At 37.0% G+C, this 16,457-nt stretch overlaps 1 protein-coding gene across 2 annotated transcripts; it reads right to left on the bottom strand.

The window, feature by feature from the left end:
- Positions 1 to 6,604: 6,604 nt before the first annotated feature.
- Positions 6,605 to 12,953, bottom strand: LOC129923876 (uncharacterized). 2 transcript variants are annotated; one of them, XM_056016647.1, is made up of 6 exons: positions 12,798 to 12,953; positions 12,572 to 12,628; positions 11,640 to 11,813; positions 9,524 to 9,694; positions 8,591 to 8,801; positions 6,605 to 7,161 (listed from the first exon to the last, which is right to left on the bottom strand). In XM_056016647.1, the coding sequence occupies exons 2-6, from the start codon at positions 12,572 to 12,574 to the stop codon at positions 6,698 to 6,700; spliced, it is 1,023 nt and encodes a 340-aa protein (XP_055872622.1). In that variant the 5' UTR covers positions 12,575 to 12,628; positions 12,798 to 12,953; the 3' UTR covers positions 6,605 to 6,697. The 2 variants fall into 2 exon arrangements, with proteins under 2 accessions (XP_055872622.1, XP_055872620.1); XM_056016645.1 differs by having other exon boundaries at positions 12,572 to 12,663; positions 12,798 to 12,923.
- Positions 12,954 to 16,457: the final 3,504 nt, after the last annotated feature.

Here is a 16,457-nt window from a genome sequence, read left to right as displayed (position 1 = left end):
CTGTATAGCGTCTTTAAAAATGTTTCATTTCAATATCGATCTCAAAATCTCTTCCTGTTTCTGTATAGTATAACTTAACTCTTTCTCTCCTAATTGGCGATATTATCGCTGATTTGACCCCATTAAATGTAATCATTTTTTTATTTTAATAAACTTTAATTTATTTTTTTTAAAGAGAATGCATTCTCCTAAAATTCTAGACCAAAAGTAACGTTTTCTGATTGCTAATGTAATTGAAGTTTAATCCTAACAGGATAGAATGTATAAATGTGAAAAAAGAACTATTCTGTCAGAACGTGGAAAAAATTACGGAGATAAAGAGTTAAAGAATAAAAACCAGATAGATCTACTACAAAAAAAATTCAAAAGTAAACAGACACGAGATTATTGTGTTTGAAATTTATAATATAAACAAAGATCTTCATTTTTACCCAATTGTTTATCGCAAAGGGTTAATTTGTTTAACTTTCGTTATTTGACTTTAAGAGCTAATGCGATTGAGAGTGCATTATCGTTTTAAAGTCTGTAATTTTATGCACAATAATTCTTTCAGTCCTTTCTTAATATTTCCAATAGTTTTATTGAAAAAAAAAAAGATTATTTAAAAAAAAAAAAAGACCACCATTCTCCCCCTCCCCCCAGTTATTCAAAGGAATGCCACGAGCTGTATTGACAAAGTCTTAGCCCTCCTCTAGACTTTATTTTTTAAGGCTTGTTTCGGGGAGTGTGCACAGGAAATGTAGTGGGGATTTTCAATTACGGCGAAAAAATATAAATAGCTTCAACTTAGTGTCTCACGTGCAGGCATGAATTTTATATTAAAATAGAGAATTTTTCAGCACAATCAAATGTGTAGACTTTTCCGCTTGTAGCCTAGTATCAATAGAAAGTAAATACTGTCTGTTCCCTCTATGGTGCGTGCCATTCAGCGGTGCAGTATAAAACAAGTTGGTAACTAGCAAGTAGTAGCCTACTAGAGAAGAGTTGATACGAAGATCCACAAATAAACTTGAGATCTTTAGTTGGCAAAACTTCTATCTACTTTCCTTATTTGTCTGCTATTACTAATTTTGAACACGATTTTCTCCCACTTCCCATTCTCGTGGCAAGTTGATAATTTACATAATTATTTATTGTCCATGAAAAAGCATGACTCAATTTAAAAGTTAACCAATTCGTTAATTAAATAGAGGTAATTTTTTTTTTATATTTATAACAAGAAGGAAAATAAATCTAACAGTATTGATACACTGTAAATGTGAAGCTCTTCCACTTAAATAAGTGTTTTTTTTTTTTTTTGTTTTGTTTTTAAAGTATCTTTGAATATTTGGCTTGTTTCTTTGTACTTCAAAATCTCTCTCTTCCTTCTTTCATTCATTGGACATTTTTCTTTAGATTCTAGTCTAACAACCTCATATTTGTTAATTCTCTTCTTTGCTATCTGCATGAGTTTTGTTCCTTTAACTTTACAAAGGCAAAGTATGAAAAACCCAACATATACAAAAGGAGATTATTGTGATTAACATAGATTGCCAAGAGCCCCGTCAAAAGAACAAGGGGAAACAAATATGTTTTATCTAACTTAAGAAGACATTATCTAGTTATCTCCCTTGATCTGATTAGATTTGTATGTTTATTTGACTTCATTTCTATTCTACTGATGACAAAACAAAAACTATTTTAGAACGTAGCTTATCACCAGAAACACATGCTAACATGAATCAAGTTGTTTCTTACTCATATTAAACCAGAGAAACAAACAGAGAGGGAAGGTGACAGTATACATATAGTGTAATGACTCTTTATCTTCTTTGCATGGCTTGTACCTAATTGGTATAGCTTTCTCGTATTTATTCTAGAGTGAATAAATGTATCTACATTGCGGCTACTTTATATATATGGCTTTCTTGTCTCGGAAGTCAATGGATTAACCCAGATGAGTCACTTGTTTTGGTTTCGTCTTGAGACGGGGCAGAATCTGGTGTGGCTAATCAAACCAATTCTAGAGCGGCAGACTTTGCCACAATTCGTGCATGTGTAATTGTGTATGCATCTGATTCAGGGCTAGCGGACAGGGTTGCGTTCTTTTATATTCCTCTTGATTAAGGCCGCTTCGTTTCTTTTTCTCTAAGCGAGGATCGTCCCAGCACGCACAGTCTGTCTCCATGCACTCCGGTCTTTTGGCTTTTTCTTCTCACATACTTTCGTTCATATCTGAGGCTCTCGTGTCTCGCTTGCAGACATCTCTATAGGCTAGTGCTGGTTACTTTATTATTGTCCATTAGTAAACTATTAAATTATCAAAATAACTTAGTGTTTAGCATATACTCAATCTTGTTTCTTTTCACAATTTCACAAGTAAACGAAACAAGACTACACTTCCGGTCAGACTCTTATTCACTCTAACTAACCTTTGCAATTTTGATTAGACATTTGCGCACACACACACACACTCTTTCTCTCTCTCTCTCTTTCTCTCTCTCTCTCTCTCTCTCTCTCTCTCTTTCAAAGAGATACTCATTAAATGATTTTCATCCTCATTAGCTAATACTTTCATCATAGTCGAAGGAAATTTGAATGTTGAAGTTTGAATGTAGACGTTTGAATGTTGAAGTTTGACTTAGACTTAGACTTAGGTCCTCCCGCGCCGTTCGGCGCATTGGGCGGCAAGCTGTCTCCATAATGATCTGTCACTGGCAATGTCTGAAGCCTCTTCCCATCTGGTGTCCACTGTTCTGAGGTCCTCCATGAAGGTGTGTCGCCAGGTAATACGAGGACGTCCCTGTTTGCGCTTTCCTCGTTTTGGCTTCCATGTTATCGCAACTCTTGGTGTGCGTAATTCATTTTGACGTAGAACATGTCCCGCAAACCTCATGCGACGCTCAGTCACAACCTTACTAAGTGTTCGACTCCCAGTTCGGCAAAGGATTTCCTTGTTTGAGATCCGGTCTGTGTAACTGACTCCCAAAATCCGTCTCAGCCATCTCTGTTGAGCCACATTTAGTCTTTTCTCAATTTTGACAGATGACTTCCATGTCTCACATGCATATGTAGCAGTTGGAATGACGATTGTGTTGAGAAGGTGTATTTTTGTCTCGAGTCCAATGGCTTGGCTAGTCCAAATAGGCTGCAGCCTTTGGAAAATGCTCCCTGCCTTTCCTATTCGGCACGCTACATCATGGTAAGCATCTCCATCATTTGTTATGATGCTGCCAAGGTACGTGAACTTGTCCAGCTCTTCAAGCTTTGACTCGCCAAGTCTGACGGGGACACCCTTTGCCTTATATCCCACTCGCATAATTTTAGTCTTATCCAAGTTTATGCGGAGGCCAATTTTGGGTGCCTCTCTGTCTAGGCTCTCCGTCATTTCTTGAATGCATTTATTTGTAGCCCCGAGTAGTGCAACATCATCAGCAAAGTCCAAGTCCGTCAATTGGAGTTGTTCATGCCATGGAATACCAAAGGCAGTCTGGTTCATTGCTCTCCTCATTATGTAGTCGATGGCTAGGAGGAAAAGGAAGGGAGATAAGATGCACCCCTGTCTCACACCTGTCTCGATTGTAAAAAACTCTGTTGTTCCCTCTTCTGTTTTAATGCAGCAACTAGACTGACTGTAAAGGTGTCGTAGGATCTGGACGAATTTTTCTGGTATACCGTATTCTCTAACTATTTTCCATAGTGATTCTCGGTGGACACTATCAAACGCTTTTTTGAAGTCCACGAAACTGATCGTTAGCCGTTGTTGGTACTCAAGACTTTGTTCTATGATATTTCGTAAAACGAAAATCTGCTCTGTACATGATCTGCCTCTTCGGAAACCTGCTTGTTCTTCTCTGAGCCTTTCATCTACAGACTGTTGAAGCCGTCTCAACAAAACAGTGCTGAAAACTTTGCCTGGGACAGAGAGGAGAGTAATGCCCCTCCAGTTGTTACAGTCTGCCAAGTTGCCCTTTTTTGGAAGCTTTACAATCACTCACCCAATCACAATCAGTTTGAATGTTGAAGTTTGAATGTTAAAGTTTGAATGTTGAAGTTTGAATGTTGAAGTTTGAAGTTTGAATGTTGAAGTTTGAATGTCGAATTTTGAATGTTGAAGTTTGAATGTTGAAGTTTGAATGTTGAAGTTTGAATGTTGAAATTTGAATGTTGAAGTTTGAATGTAGAAGTTTGAATGTTGAAGTCTGAATGTGGAAGTTTGATTGTTGAAATTAGAATGTGGAAGTTTTAATCTGGCAGTCGGAATTTGAAGATTTGAATGTGGAAGTTCGAATGGATTTTACATTTTTGTTTATATAACTTACAAAAAGTATTATAAACAAATTTTTATAGCTTCTTGAACATTAAATTTTAATATATATTTTTTTAATTGATATAAATACGAAATATTAACATTCAGTCACTTTAACGTTTGTACAACAGTGACGTTGTTAGGGTATATGATGTCCTGTGCGGACCGCACCACCCTCACTTTGCTAGTTACGCCTCTGTTTTACAGCTATAATAGGTATATTAATGATGAGATTTTATTAATTCTCATGTATTGAAGCTGATTACTACGAATTTAGTACATTTCCAGCTTCTACTTTCTTCTCTCTATCACAAGACATGACAAGGTAAAGCTCAGCTGACGTTATCACTAACAAGGATGTTAGATTCCTCCTTCATGGACAAGTCAATTTGTTCAGCACTCGTCCACGGAGATGTATGCTTTATTTGTGTACTCCCGAACTTGTGTGTAGGTGTTTGTCTTTCTTATAAGAAAAATATATTTTAGTTTTTATATGTCCCTCTACCTAACCTAATGGGGGGATGGTCAGGTTACCCATTTAGTCTTTGAGACCTTTGGAGGCAGATGGCGTCAAGCTTATCTGTTTCCATGACCTACAGTTAACGAGGGCAACGACCAACCGCCTTTACTGCCCCCCCCCCAAAGTATATAATATATTCTATTACATTTGGCTGGACTTAGGTGCGTCATAGGCTTCACCTACATTTGAACTAGAGACCCTTCGTTCGGAAGTCAAGCGCTATATCACTATATCACTTTATCAATGGGACTGCGCAGCCATGGGAAATACTGCATTCCTCACTAATCTTCGGACTCGAAGACTAGTCTTATTATTAAATCACTATATCACTCGGAAACCACGCCCCCATCTACCTAACCTGATTGTGGAGACTTTGGACTGATGCTCTGGGGCTACTGTACCAATGTAATATTTTCAAATCTTTTGGTGTGCCGATATTAGATGTAGGCTAACTTACTCGAGTTTATTATAGCTAATCTTTATAAGATAAGACAAGATAAGATGACTTTATTGATCCAAACCATATGGAAATTCATTTTGACTACAATTGACAACCTCAGCGTAACTGCTGTACAATAACAATATAGATGAACGATATGCATGCACATACGAACAACATTCACACACGATAAAAAAACATATAGACACTCAATAAAAGTATTGAACAAAGTTTGTAATAAATTATGTTATAGTATTATTATGAAAGTGTTTAAGGGGATATGATCATCATGCAGGCTATTCATAATATCAAGAACTAACATTTACTGTTTATTGTATACACCTCTGAGGGTGCGATGGCTGAGTGGTTAAGAGCTTCGCATCCGAACCTAGGAGCCTGGGTTCTTATCTCGGCGAAGACTGGGATTTTGAATTTCGCGATTTTTATAAAGGGTACTCCTGAGTTTACCCAAATCTAATGTTAGACTTACCAAAGAGCTCATGAAAACTCATTGTTTAATCTGTACATGAGCTCATACTTATTAATAGTTCCAGTTGCAATTAATAAGTTAACGTATGTATTAAGTTTAGAGTTACGATGGAGGCGTCACATAAAAAGATTTCAGGTTCGAAGTTTTTCTCAAGTTTTCACTGGATACGAACCACCGGGAACACGGAGAATAGAGGAAGAACGGAGGGGGGGGGGGTATTGTGTCAAAATAGTGGAAACTTTGTTTCTGATTTCCAAGCCAAAAGATTAAAGTGTTTGGAATTCATTTCAATTCAAATACCGGATGTAGGACGAACCTTAACTTTTACCCAAAGGATTATTGCAAAACAAAAACAAAAATCATTCTTTTATCACATGGAAGATATACATTTTCAAAATGTATTATTTAATATAGGCTAGAAATTAAAGTTGATTACAATTCCTATTTTGTGCTGTGATAGATTTCTAACCAACCTTTCTCCATAAAGAGATCTACATTTTAAAAAAGATGCCCGTATGTCCCAAGCTAAACACCCTGAGAACTGGGCAATAACCTCGATGTTAAAAGAACCCAAAGTTCTGCTCCGTTTTATTCCATGTCCAGATCCACGTCAGTGTACACACACACACACTTTATTGAATTGTTGACTTAATACAAACCTATTTACTTTGTGCAGTCACGAGGAAACGGGAGTCTTCTGCTCCAACACGTGACCTAGTGTTTGATATGTATGTGAAGCTTGTCATCTAGAGACGTAGTTTTTTTTTTCAATAGATGTCACTTTATTTGTGAAGGTGTATAGAAAGAATGTATATGTAAGCAGAATACAAATGTTATTTAAACAGAATACAAAGGATAATATCGAGATATGAACACGTCCGTTTAATTACTCTCTTATATTAGGTGTTTACAAAATGTCTGGAGCCTTTCTTTTTACTAGACGCCATGTCCAAGTTTGTCTTAGCGATCTGTATTCAATCGACAGATTGTTGGACAAAGCACAAAACAAAGATCCAGACAGCAATTATCGTAACAAGCAAAACAAAACCTATCCACGGCGTCCTTGGATACACTGCAATTAGCTGGTGTAGGGGAAGTGGTTGTGGGCCTTATGGGGTAGCCGTTGTCGAAGCTGTTGGGCAAGCCGAGGATCATTTTGAGAAACTCGAACATGTTCTCTATGCTGTTAGTTGAAATGCTGGTGACGTTACTATGAGAATTCCACATTTGGTCCCAGCGACATGTGGCGTTTCGTTTTGTTGCAGTGGAATGTATTGATGTTGTGTACGTATTTGGAACAGAACTGGTGGGTACTGGGCTAAAGTCTTTAGGAAGAATAGTGACATCCGCGCATGCGTAGAACTCTTCCTGGTAATTTCCTTGACCAAGGCCACAGCCAGATGAATCACAGCCCCAGTTACTGCCTGAAAAAAAAACACTTTGTCTAATTAAGTTTTTTTCTTTTAGCTTGTTATATTAAAAACTTGTTGAATCTGCTAACAAGAAATTGACTAGTTTTATACTAGATGAGAAATCCCCGATTGTCTTTTTACTGAATATGAAGCAAAGCCCCCTTCTCCCACCAGCTCGCCGTTGAAATCGTCGATATAAGGGCACGTCTGAAACCACGGTACGCTTTCGTCATACTTAGCCTCACTTTTTTTCACTGATGATTTGGTTAGGATCCATGATTAAAGATTAAAATTGATATATATGCAAAAAAATCAAAGAAAACAAAATGTGAGACAGAATCAAAGTGATTCTGTGATATCTAATGCCACACTTGACCGATGGTTGGATTTTAAGACATTTTTGACTCGAATATTTTCCTCCAAACCAAATCATTCAGGGTCCAATCAACGAGGGGCCAGAGTCAGTCAACTATTCTGTCATGTCATCAATTCTCAGCGTACGATGGCAGTTGCTTAGAGCAAAGATGAGTGGCCATCGATGGGACACACAACTCCATCGCAAGAGAGCGGTCAGTAATGTTTCCTCTACTTTCCTCTTTCAGACCATGCGGTCTATAGGGCAGATGATATAAAGGTCACCTGTTTCAGTGGCCCACGGTTAACAAGGGTGTCAAATGGCCAGCATAACGACGGACTGAATTTACTTTGATGTCAAGTACATATTAGAGCTGGCTGGAATCAGAGGCGCCCTAAGAATTTGAACCCGTGACCTTCCGGTTCGGAAGCCTAGCGTTTTACCACTAAACCACCGCGCCTCCTGTTATACGTTACAAGGCTTTATAAATCTTTATCTTATCTTCTTATCTTATATAATGCAGACGTTACTTCAGAAAAGAAGATTATTACGTCCTACGCGTCATGCATTTAGTCATGCATATTAACCAATGGCCTAAATTCTGCAAAGTCAATGGTTTTCCTGGCTAGCTCAAGCAACCCATTTCATGCTCTAATAGCACTAGGGAAGAAGGAGTGTTTGTACAAATTTGTCCTAGCAAATGAAACGAGGAATGTACCTCTATCTTTGTGTCTTTCTAAATATTTTATTTAATTTTGTTTTTGTATTTGAAGAATATGGTTCAGTGTTTTATGTATAATGGCTACTTTACTTTTGAGTCTTCTATCCTAAAGGCTTTCTAAATTTAGTCCTTTTACTAAAGGTGTTACTCTAGTCAAATGTGAATATTCGTTTGTTATGAATCTCACCGCTTTTTGTGTCTGTTCTAGTTTCTTAATGTATTCTTCAGTTGAGGGGTCCCAAACAGCGGATGCATGTTCTATTATGGCCTAACCAAGTTTAAATAACATTTGTTTTATATAACAATACGTCAATACACTGAAATGTAATGTGTACATCTAAAAAAAACAACACACAGTGACCAACCAGTTCTCCATTTCCACTGCACTACACAGTGAGAGCAGGTCATCCCTTTTGGTAAAATCAGACTGATGCGGAATTTTCCTATTCGGTCTGTTGGAAAGAAGAACTTGGTATGTCCAGCCATGTTTTCCAGAAGTGTATTGTCAAGGCAACGCTGACTTGCTTCAATACCACCGGAAGTGGCAACGTCGCAGATTCGAAACTCAAAATAACCCTTTTAATAATAATGTAATATTAAGTGACATATTTAGTATTTCTATTTCAAAATTACATTCATTTAAAATAGTTTGTTGAATATTTTAGAAGCCTAGATACCATTGGCGCAGCCAGCATTTTTTTCGAGGAGGTGTGAGTGGGGCTATTTTCATTTTTTCCTTATCCCACACACGCGCGCGAACACGCACACCGACACATAAGTAATCTGCATTACATCGTCTCTTCATTTCTTTGGATGTCTTTTGTACCCTAGAATAGATTCTTTCTGGAGTTAGTGGAACCACAGGAGACACTAACTAAGGGGTATGGGGATGCTCCTCCAGTGGGATCTGGGGCGGAGCTCCGTTACCAAGCATTATTTCCATTATTTGGAACTTTAAAATGCATATTCTGAGATGTCTGCTGGGAAGGGGGATTTCATTTCGGATGGAGATGAAGTCCGTAACGCCATCTAGCGGTGTCCGTGGCGGAGCCCCGTCACCAATATTATTTCCATTATTTGAAACTTTAAAATGCATATTCTGAGATGTCTACGTTGAGGGGGATTTCATTTTGGTTGGGGTGAACCCAGTAATCCCATCCCCTGGCTACGATTATGCTAGAATACCCTTGCAGCAATCCGTAGCAACCATTTTTTGTAAAGATTACTTCCACTGTCCAGCTATAATATTACTGTAGTTTCTATAATTAAATATGTAGATTTCTAAATAATTTCATTACCATTCTGTTGACCGTTGACTCCACAGTCACATTGATCAAACTGTCCTCTGTGTATATTCTTGTAATAACATTATGCTGAACCAATGGTCCATTTGGTCTTTCATACAATCGTTGCCCTGTCCATGACTCTCCACAGATTCCACACTTACCTTCGTTTCTGTGCCACTGAGTCTGTAACAAACAAACATTTGCTAACTCTCGAGAAAAGAAGAAAAGAAATCCACTGTGGAACAAATGTCTTTGTGTTTTTGTTTGTGTTTATGTTTGTGTTTGTGTTTATGTTTGTGTTTGTGTTTATGCTTGTGTTTATAACCTATTTAATACGTACAATTATGAAGTTGAAGTTCAAGTGAGCATAGGCTAATGTGAAAACACTCTGCCAACTAAAATAAAAGAATTTTTTAAAATCACACAGATATCTACCTCATTTCCATTACATGACGCGCGAGCCGTTTTGGCTTGAGAGACTCTGACGATAAATTTTGTAATGTTTATTTTCACTACTATCCAAGTACACAGTCTCCCCTTCTTCCCCCTCCTTCCAGAGAAAGAAAAAATAATTTTGACTATTTCATGAAGGCATATCGCGAACTGCAGTCGTGTGGTATGAGCTTGGAACAAGTAGTCTTCATCATCCCAGGTTCGATCTCTGCCCGCCGAAATTCTCCGCTCTCCTGTGTGAGGTTTGAGATAGGATGTAAAAATCACAAAGAGAACATCCGAAATACGTAAAACATATTAACTATGAAAGAACCATCGTCCTATCTGTGGCTATGATATTGAGATGCTTCCTCTAACCCTATAACGTATATGTGAGGTTACGTAACAAAAAGGGTGACATTTATCTTTTTTTTTTACTAGTTGGAGGTACTATACATTTAATACATCGTTGTCGTGTGAACTAAATATTGCATCATTTGTTTAAATCAGTATTTTATTTTATTTTTGGACTATATTAAAACCCACAATCATTTAAAAATGTTGATATATCAAAACTTACACAGCTAAATTCAATCCCAAATCTATTGGAAAAAAAATAATTTTCTGGACATAAAAAATGCATTTGTACAGAAATACACATTCAAAACAGAGATTTAAATTTAAAACATTTAAAACAATTTAAAACATTATAAAATGAACATATATAATGTTGCTAGAACATTTTGCACCAAAGCGAAAATAACGGCTGCGCCAAAACAACCATCGCGCCAAAACGTCTGCGCAAATAAGCTGCGCCTAAACGTACTGCTTTGTTTATTATATAGTATTAGCTTTCGCTGATTACCAATATATAGGTGGATGTGCCTTGAATTAGAATTACAGTCCAACATTCTTAATTAATAAAACAACATGCAGGGATTTACGGATCAGTTTAAGAAAGAGACTAATCCAGGCAAAATACAGAAAAGAGTCAACAGATCACATTTGGTGGCCCAACGCCCAACAACAGTCTAGTGAAGAAATGGAAGTGAAACTTACGCTATATAAAAGCAATTTAAAAAGCAATAAAGTTTGGTACTGGCCTTGGGAATTTATTATCGATATGTATAACGTATACCTGACTCCCCCCCCCCCCCCACCCCAAAGTCAGCTGCACAGATTGGGTCTCAAACAAGGAAATCATATGCCGAACTGGGAGTCGAACACTAAGTGAGGTTGTGACAGAGCGTCGCATGAAGTGTTCTCCGACAAAATGAACTATGCATACCAAGAGTTGCGATGACATGGAGGCCAATACGAGAAAAGCGCAAACAGAGACGTCCTCGTATTACTTGGCGCCACACCATCATGGAGAACCTCAGAACAGTGGACACCAGGTGGGAGGAGGCTTCAGACATTGCCAGTGACAGATCTTTATGAAGACGGCGCGGGAGGGGCGGGAGGACCAAAGTCTAAGTAAGTATCGATTGAATTGAAATATTATCTTATTTGGGATGCAGTTCTTAAGTTTTAACATGGAGAAATATGTACTCAGACATTTGTCAACGAAATTAGAAACAAATAAATAGAAATTAAATCCTACATTCTCGTCGGTGCATTCAATCCTTCACAACATTTTGCTGTCTTGAGGTTTCAATATTTCAAGTTCAAGACGTTCCGACAGTAACATATTTACCTCGGCTGAACCACAATTCATCAGATGGTCATCATAGTTGACCGGAACTCCGAAGCCAACTCTCCATGCAGATGATCTAGATGGTGGGTCTAACATCCGCCCCTGTGCATTGGTTTGAGGGATCAAAACATGGAGGAGCAGCAAGAGTTGTGTAGACAACATGGCGCCTGATTTCTGGAAATAGGAAACAGCGAAGAGTATGTATTATGTATACTATTATTTAACTTCAATTGTTTGTCGTTTATACAATGTCCGAGTCGTGTGGACGTTATCCGATGTACTTAAAATATAAGCTTTGGCCAGCCACTTCATGAAATACTCTAAAAAAATCCTGGCCAATCACGACGAGCTAAAGGATTGTCCGGCAGGCGGTGAAGCACCGAGTGCCTCGAGCTTAGTTTGGCTACCTATCAAGGGAGCTCGAGGTTCAACACCAGACTTGAGTAGAGATGTAAAGGCAGCACGGAAAACCTTCACCCAGATTCTCCCTTCCCCCATTGGTCTACAAATGAGACCAGAGCACACTGGGCAAGCTATACGCATGAAAGCTGCGCTACCGTTTGGCTATACTGTGATGATAATTTTCTGCTTTTTTTTAACAAAGCTTGTATCAACTCACTCTGTCTGTCTGTCTGGTAAAAAGTTTGAACACGTTATTTCTCCCGCACCTAATCTCGGATCATGCTGAAATTTTGCATTTATTTCTTTTACCTGAGAACATAAAAATCATTAAAACATAATTCACCATTTAGTTAATTAACTAATGGTAATTCATTTTTTTGGGTATCTCAAACAAGGGAAAGACATTGTACTTGATAGTGTAAGCTGAATTAGTCCCCTTTGCGAGACAATCGGCATCAATATTAAATCTTATCTTCTTGTTATCTTATATAAAACAGACGTTACTTAAAAAAGAAGAAATCAGAGCTTACCATCACTGCACAGTTTAAGGCACCTGTAGTTATGTCACAATGAGCAAGGTATTAAACCTATCAATAATTTGTGCAATATTAATGCTTGAGATCTATGATAAAATTTAAACTTTGAATATAAATTCATTGTGAGTAAAAGGGAAATTTAATAGCATGAAATCACCAATTCAATGTAACAAAAACAAAGTAACGTTTTATGCGTATTATAAGAGAACCTAGCGCTGACCTGAAATAAGTAATATAGAAATAACTCCAGAGACAAAATAATTATTGTCCTAAAACATATCAAATTTATTCCCGAGATGTGAAATTGATAAGAAATACAAATGATTGAATGCCTGAATTTGATTCTCTTTGATTTCATAAAGCTTATATACCCTGTTTTTATTGTACTGTTTTCTAATTTTTTATTTTTGAAAATCTTAAACATTTATATTACTGTAATTTGAGAATAGTTAGCGCTTGTTTAAACAAAATATAGTTCTATAAACCTTATAGTTGAACCTCAGACTTTATTTTCCTTGTAGGATATTCGTTACATCGAAGCATGCTCAATCTGTATTTTTCTTTTTAAATAAGTCCCTAACTAGACGTGACATTACTAGATTAATTTCTTTGCCTCCTAGGAACAGATCTTTTTTTTAGCGCCAGGAACAAAGTTTTTCTTACATTTTACCTTACATCCTATTAGCTGTAAGAACAAGATTTCCCCTTAAAGAACTAAATGTACGGGATGTTCTCTTTTGAAGAATTATTTAAATCTTTAACTTGTTATCTTATCTTATCTTATATGATACAGACGTTACTTCAAAAAAGAAGACGATTACGTCCAACGCGGCATGCATTTAGTCATGCATGTTAACCAATGACTTAAATTCTGCCAAGTCACTGGTTTTCCTGGCTAGCACAGGCAACCCATTCCATGCTCTAATAGCGCTAAGGAAGAAGGAGCATTTGTACAGATTAGTCCTAGCATATGGAACGAGGAATGTGCCTTTACCTTTGAGTAGCTGTGTGCGTGTGTGTGCGTGTGCGCGCGTGTGTGTGTATAGAAATGCTTATGAAGATAAAAGAAAAAAAAAGCTTTTAGTTTGAGTTTAATCAATTTGACCAATACTAATTTAAATGACCCAAATAAGGTAATTCAGATAAGGTCATTTCTATAGCTTCTAGACACGTAAAGGCCCCCACCCTTAAACATTACAGTAAGTAAAAAGAAATACACTTTCAGACCTCCTGGTCTCATTACTCCTTGACACGTCATTATTTGTTCTATTTAGAGATCATCTAAACACATAATTTATCCCAGTTTTTACTTAACTTGTGACTGGAATAACTAAACACTTTTCAAGAAGTTTAATGCCTTTTGCAAATCCCCACAACGAATTCTAGATGAGCACAGTGTACATGACAGCATGTCAGCGTCACTAGACCTTTTTTTTTTTTTTTTTGCATTGAAGGAGGATGTTTTGGCGCGGTGGTCGCTTTGGCGACGCAACGTTTTGGCGCCAACTATTGTAGACGTATATTATAATAAAATTTAACTATACTTCTTTCAAAAGATTAAAACATGTTTTTTATTTTTAAAGCTTAAATTAAATCCTTCTGTCTGTCTGGAATTGTGTACACGCTATTTCTCACTTTTCCCATTCTCTTATTACATCCCACACATTTCTGGTGGCATTGGCATTAGAGGACAAATGTTTTCCCACAGTGCACTTCCAGGCAATCTTGTTGCTATTACATTACAGTCTAGGTCGGGTCCCAACCACGTTTTCCTCAGTTTGTATATTAACAGTCTAGGAGAGGGTCCAGCCGCCTTCAAAACAAGAAATAAAAGGACGCTTTAGTTTCATGAAATATATTAAGCTGCGCCAGTCAATACTTATACATGTCAACTTTTCGCCTTATGATGCTTTGTGATTATTGGAAGAACTTTGGTATTTTTTGTTGTGAAATAATTTTCATAGAATTTATTTTTTACTATTGCTCCATGAAGTTCCATTAAAAAAAATTAAGAATATTAATCTAATGACTTCTGCTGTAATCATGAAACTTCTCACAGTTATTCAATTCATGGTCGATGATAACATTTGAATCAATGAAAAAAAAAATAGTTAGGCCTAATCATTCAGTCGTAATTCATTATGTCATTTTATATAGAAATACACTCAACTTATGGGAGATATGTCTTGTGTTGAGAATGAGGTAGCTCGCTAAAACGTTTCAACCAGCAACAGTATATAAACCTTCTATTTTCATAACAACTTCAATGGCACAGCGGCTAGCACGTTCAACTTCCACAAGGGAGGCTTGAGACATTGAGTATATAGTACAATATACTATATATGTTTCTTTCAGCCCTGCAGAATTAGATTTCGAAGTTTCTGTGTGTAAAACATACGAATGAACAAATGTATATAATTTAGTTGACTCCAATGTTCATTCAATAGAATCATTATTTATTCAATAACTAATTTCAAAAATGTTTCTCTTTTCCTTTTCTTATGCTCTTGTTACGGTTCACTTTTATCACTTCACGTTTCTCCTTATCACTTGCTATTCTTTTTTTTCTCTATATTAATTAATAACGTAAATCTGACCTTACTCAATGAACAAAGACTCACAGTGATTCACTTTAGTTTCCATGTATCAAAAAATTATAATTAAAAAATTTTAAGACGAAAAATTTGATTTCTTCTTCATTATTTGTTTACTTTTCAGCTAGTCCATATCTACCTTCACAAAGAATGAACTTCTCACACTGTTGCTCTAGTCAGGTGTTAGACTGAAGGGTGGGAGGTACTTTGAATAGCTTTTTCGTCTCTGAAGATAACAACTATCAAAAGAGGCTAAATTTGTGTAGACTCGTGTCGTGTGTGTTTCTAATTTATCGTAACATCTGTCTAAAATAATAGAATCCATTGATTCTCTATTTTACAAATCAAAATGGCCATCTCCGTTGCCTCTGAGATGTTCTCTACAAATGTTGCAGTGACATCATCATCCTTGAACATGCATACTCGTTAATTGAACTGCTAAACTCAAACACAAATCACTAATAGACAACTTTCTAGACAAAATACAGATTCCTTTACATCAGAGTGGAAAAGAAAGATCTGCAGTAAATTATTGATAAAAATGTGTTTGTGAATTTATCATTTACATTCCATAAAAGTGTATTAATTAATTCAAAGAGACTATTTTACTAATTGAATTCAACTACCTGAAGTATTCTAATTCTTGTTTCAGTGAGTTTATATTGTGTTATTTCTTCACCGCATCACATTTATGCATCACATTTATGTAGGAACAGTCAAGTTCATAAGCCACAACCTCGGGCAATCCTTCTCAGCCTCATCGTGGCGCTCGGGTAGAATCGGTTGTTAGAGGCGACGGTTAGAGAAATAGGAAAGCAAAAAAGAAACCCTTTGGGTTGCCTAAGGACCGAGTCCTGGTGGGGATGGAAGAAAGTCCCAACAATCATGTCACTATCCACACTGTTTCTCAAAGGACCGTTTTTATGGCGGACACCCACACGGCTGATGTGCTAACGAATAAGGAATATGGGGGAGTCTCCCCGGTGTGCTCGGTCATTGGCCTCGCTTCTAATCCGAACGCCTTGGGATATGAGCCAGACAGAAGTTTGTTCAGACAGACAGATGGAGGCAATCTTCCATAGGCCTAGAGTTCCCAGAGACCTAGATTCAACTCTTAGGACAATTCAACAGAAAAAGAAGAAGAAGCCACAACAAAGTGATCAATCTCCCGTCCTACATGACTCCTGATGAGATGAGAATTAAGTGAACATGATGCTGTGGTAGATGCAATGGTTGGTGGAGTCTGTGTCACACATTGAAAGTTAAGAAAACTATATAACAAAATT

The sequence above is a fragment of the Biomphalaria glabrata genome, chromosome 18 (assembly GCF_947242115.1).
Source record: "Biomphalaria glabrata chromosome 18, xgBioGlab47.1, whole genome shotgun sequence".
NCBI classification, from domain to species: Eukaryota; Metazoa; Mollusca; class Gastropoda; family Planorbidae; genus Biomphalaria; species Biomphalaria glabrata.
Note: the sequence above shows the minus strand (reverse complement) of the source record. Positions and strands in the feature narration are given on the sequence as shown.

What these genes read in the sequence shown, in the direction of transcription:
- LOC129923876 (XM_056016647.1), bottom strand. An exon ending in TGAATTGTGGTTCAGCCGAG is followed by an intron (nt 9,695 to 11,639) that starts GTAAATATGTTA and finishes TGTTTGTTACAG; the next exon opens with ACTCAGTGGCACAGAAACGA. An exon ending in GCAGTGGAAATGGAGAACTG is followed by an intron (nt 7,162 to 8,590) that starts GTTGGTCACTGT and finishes TTTTTTTTTCAG; the next exon opens with GCAGTAACTGGGGCTGTGAT.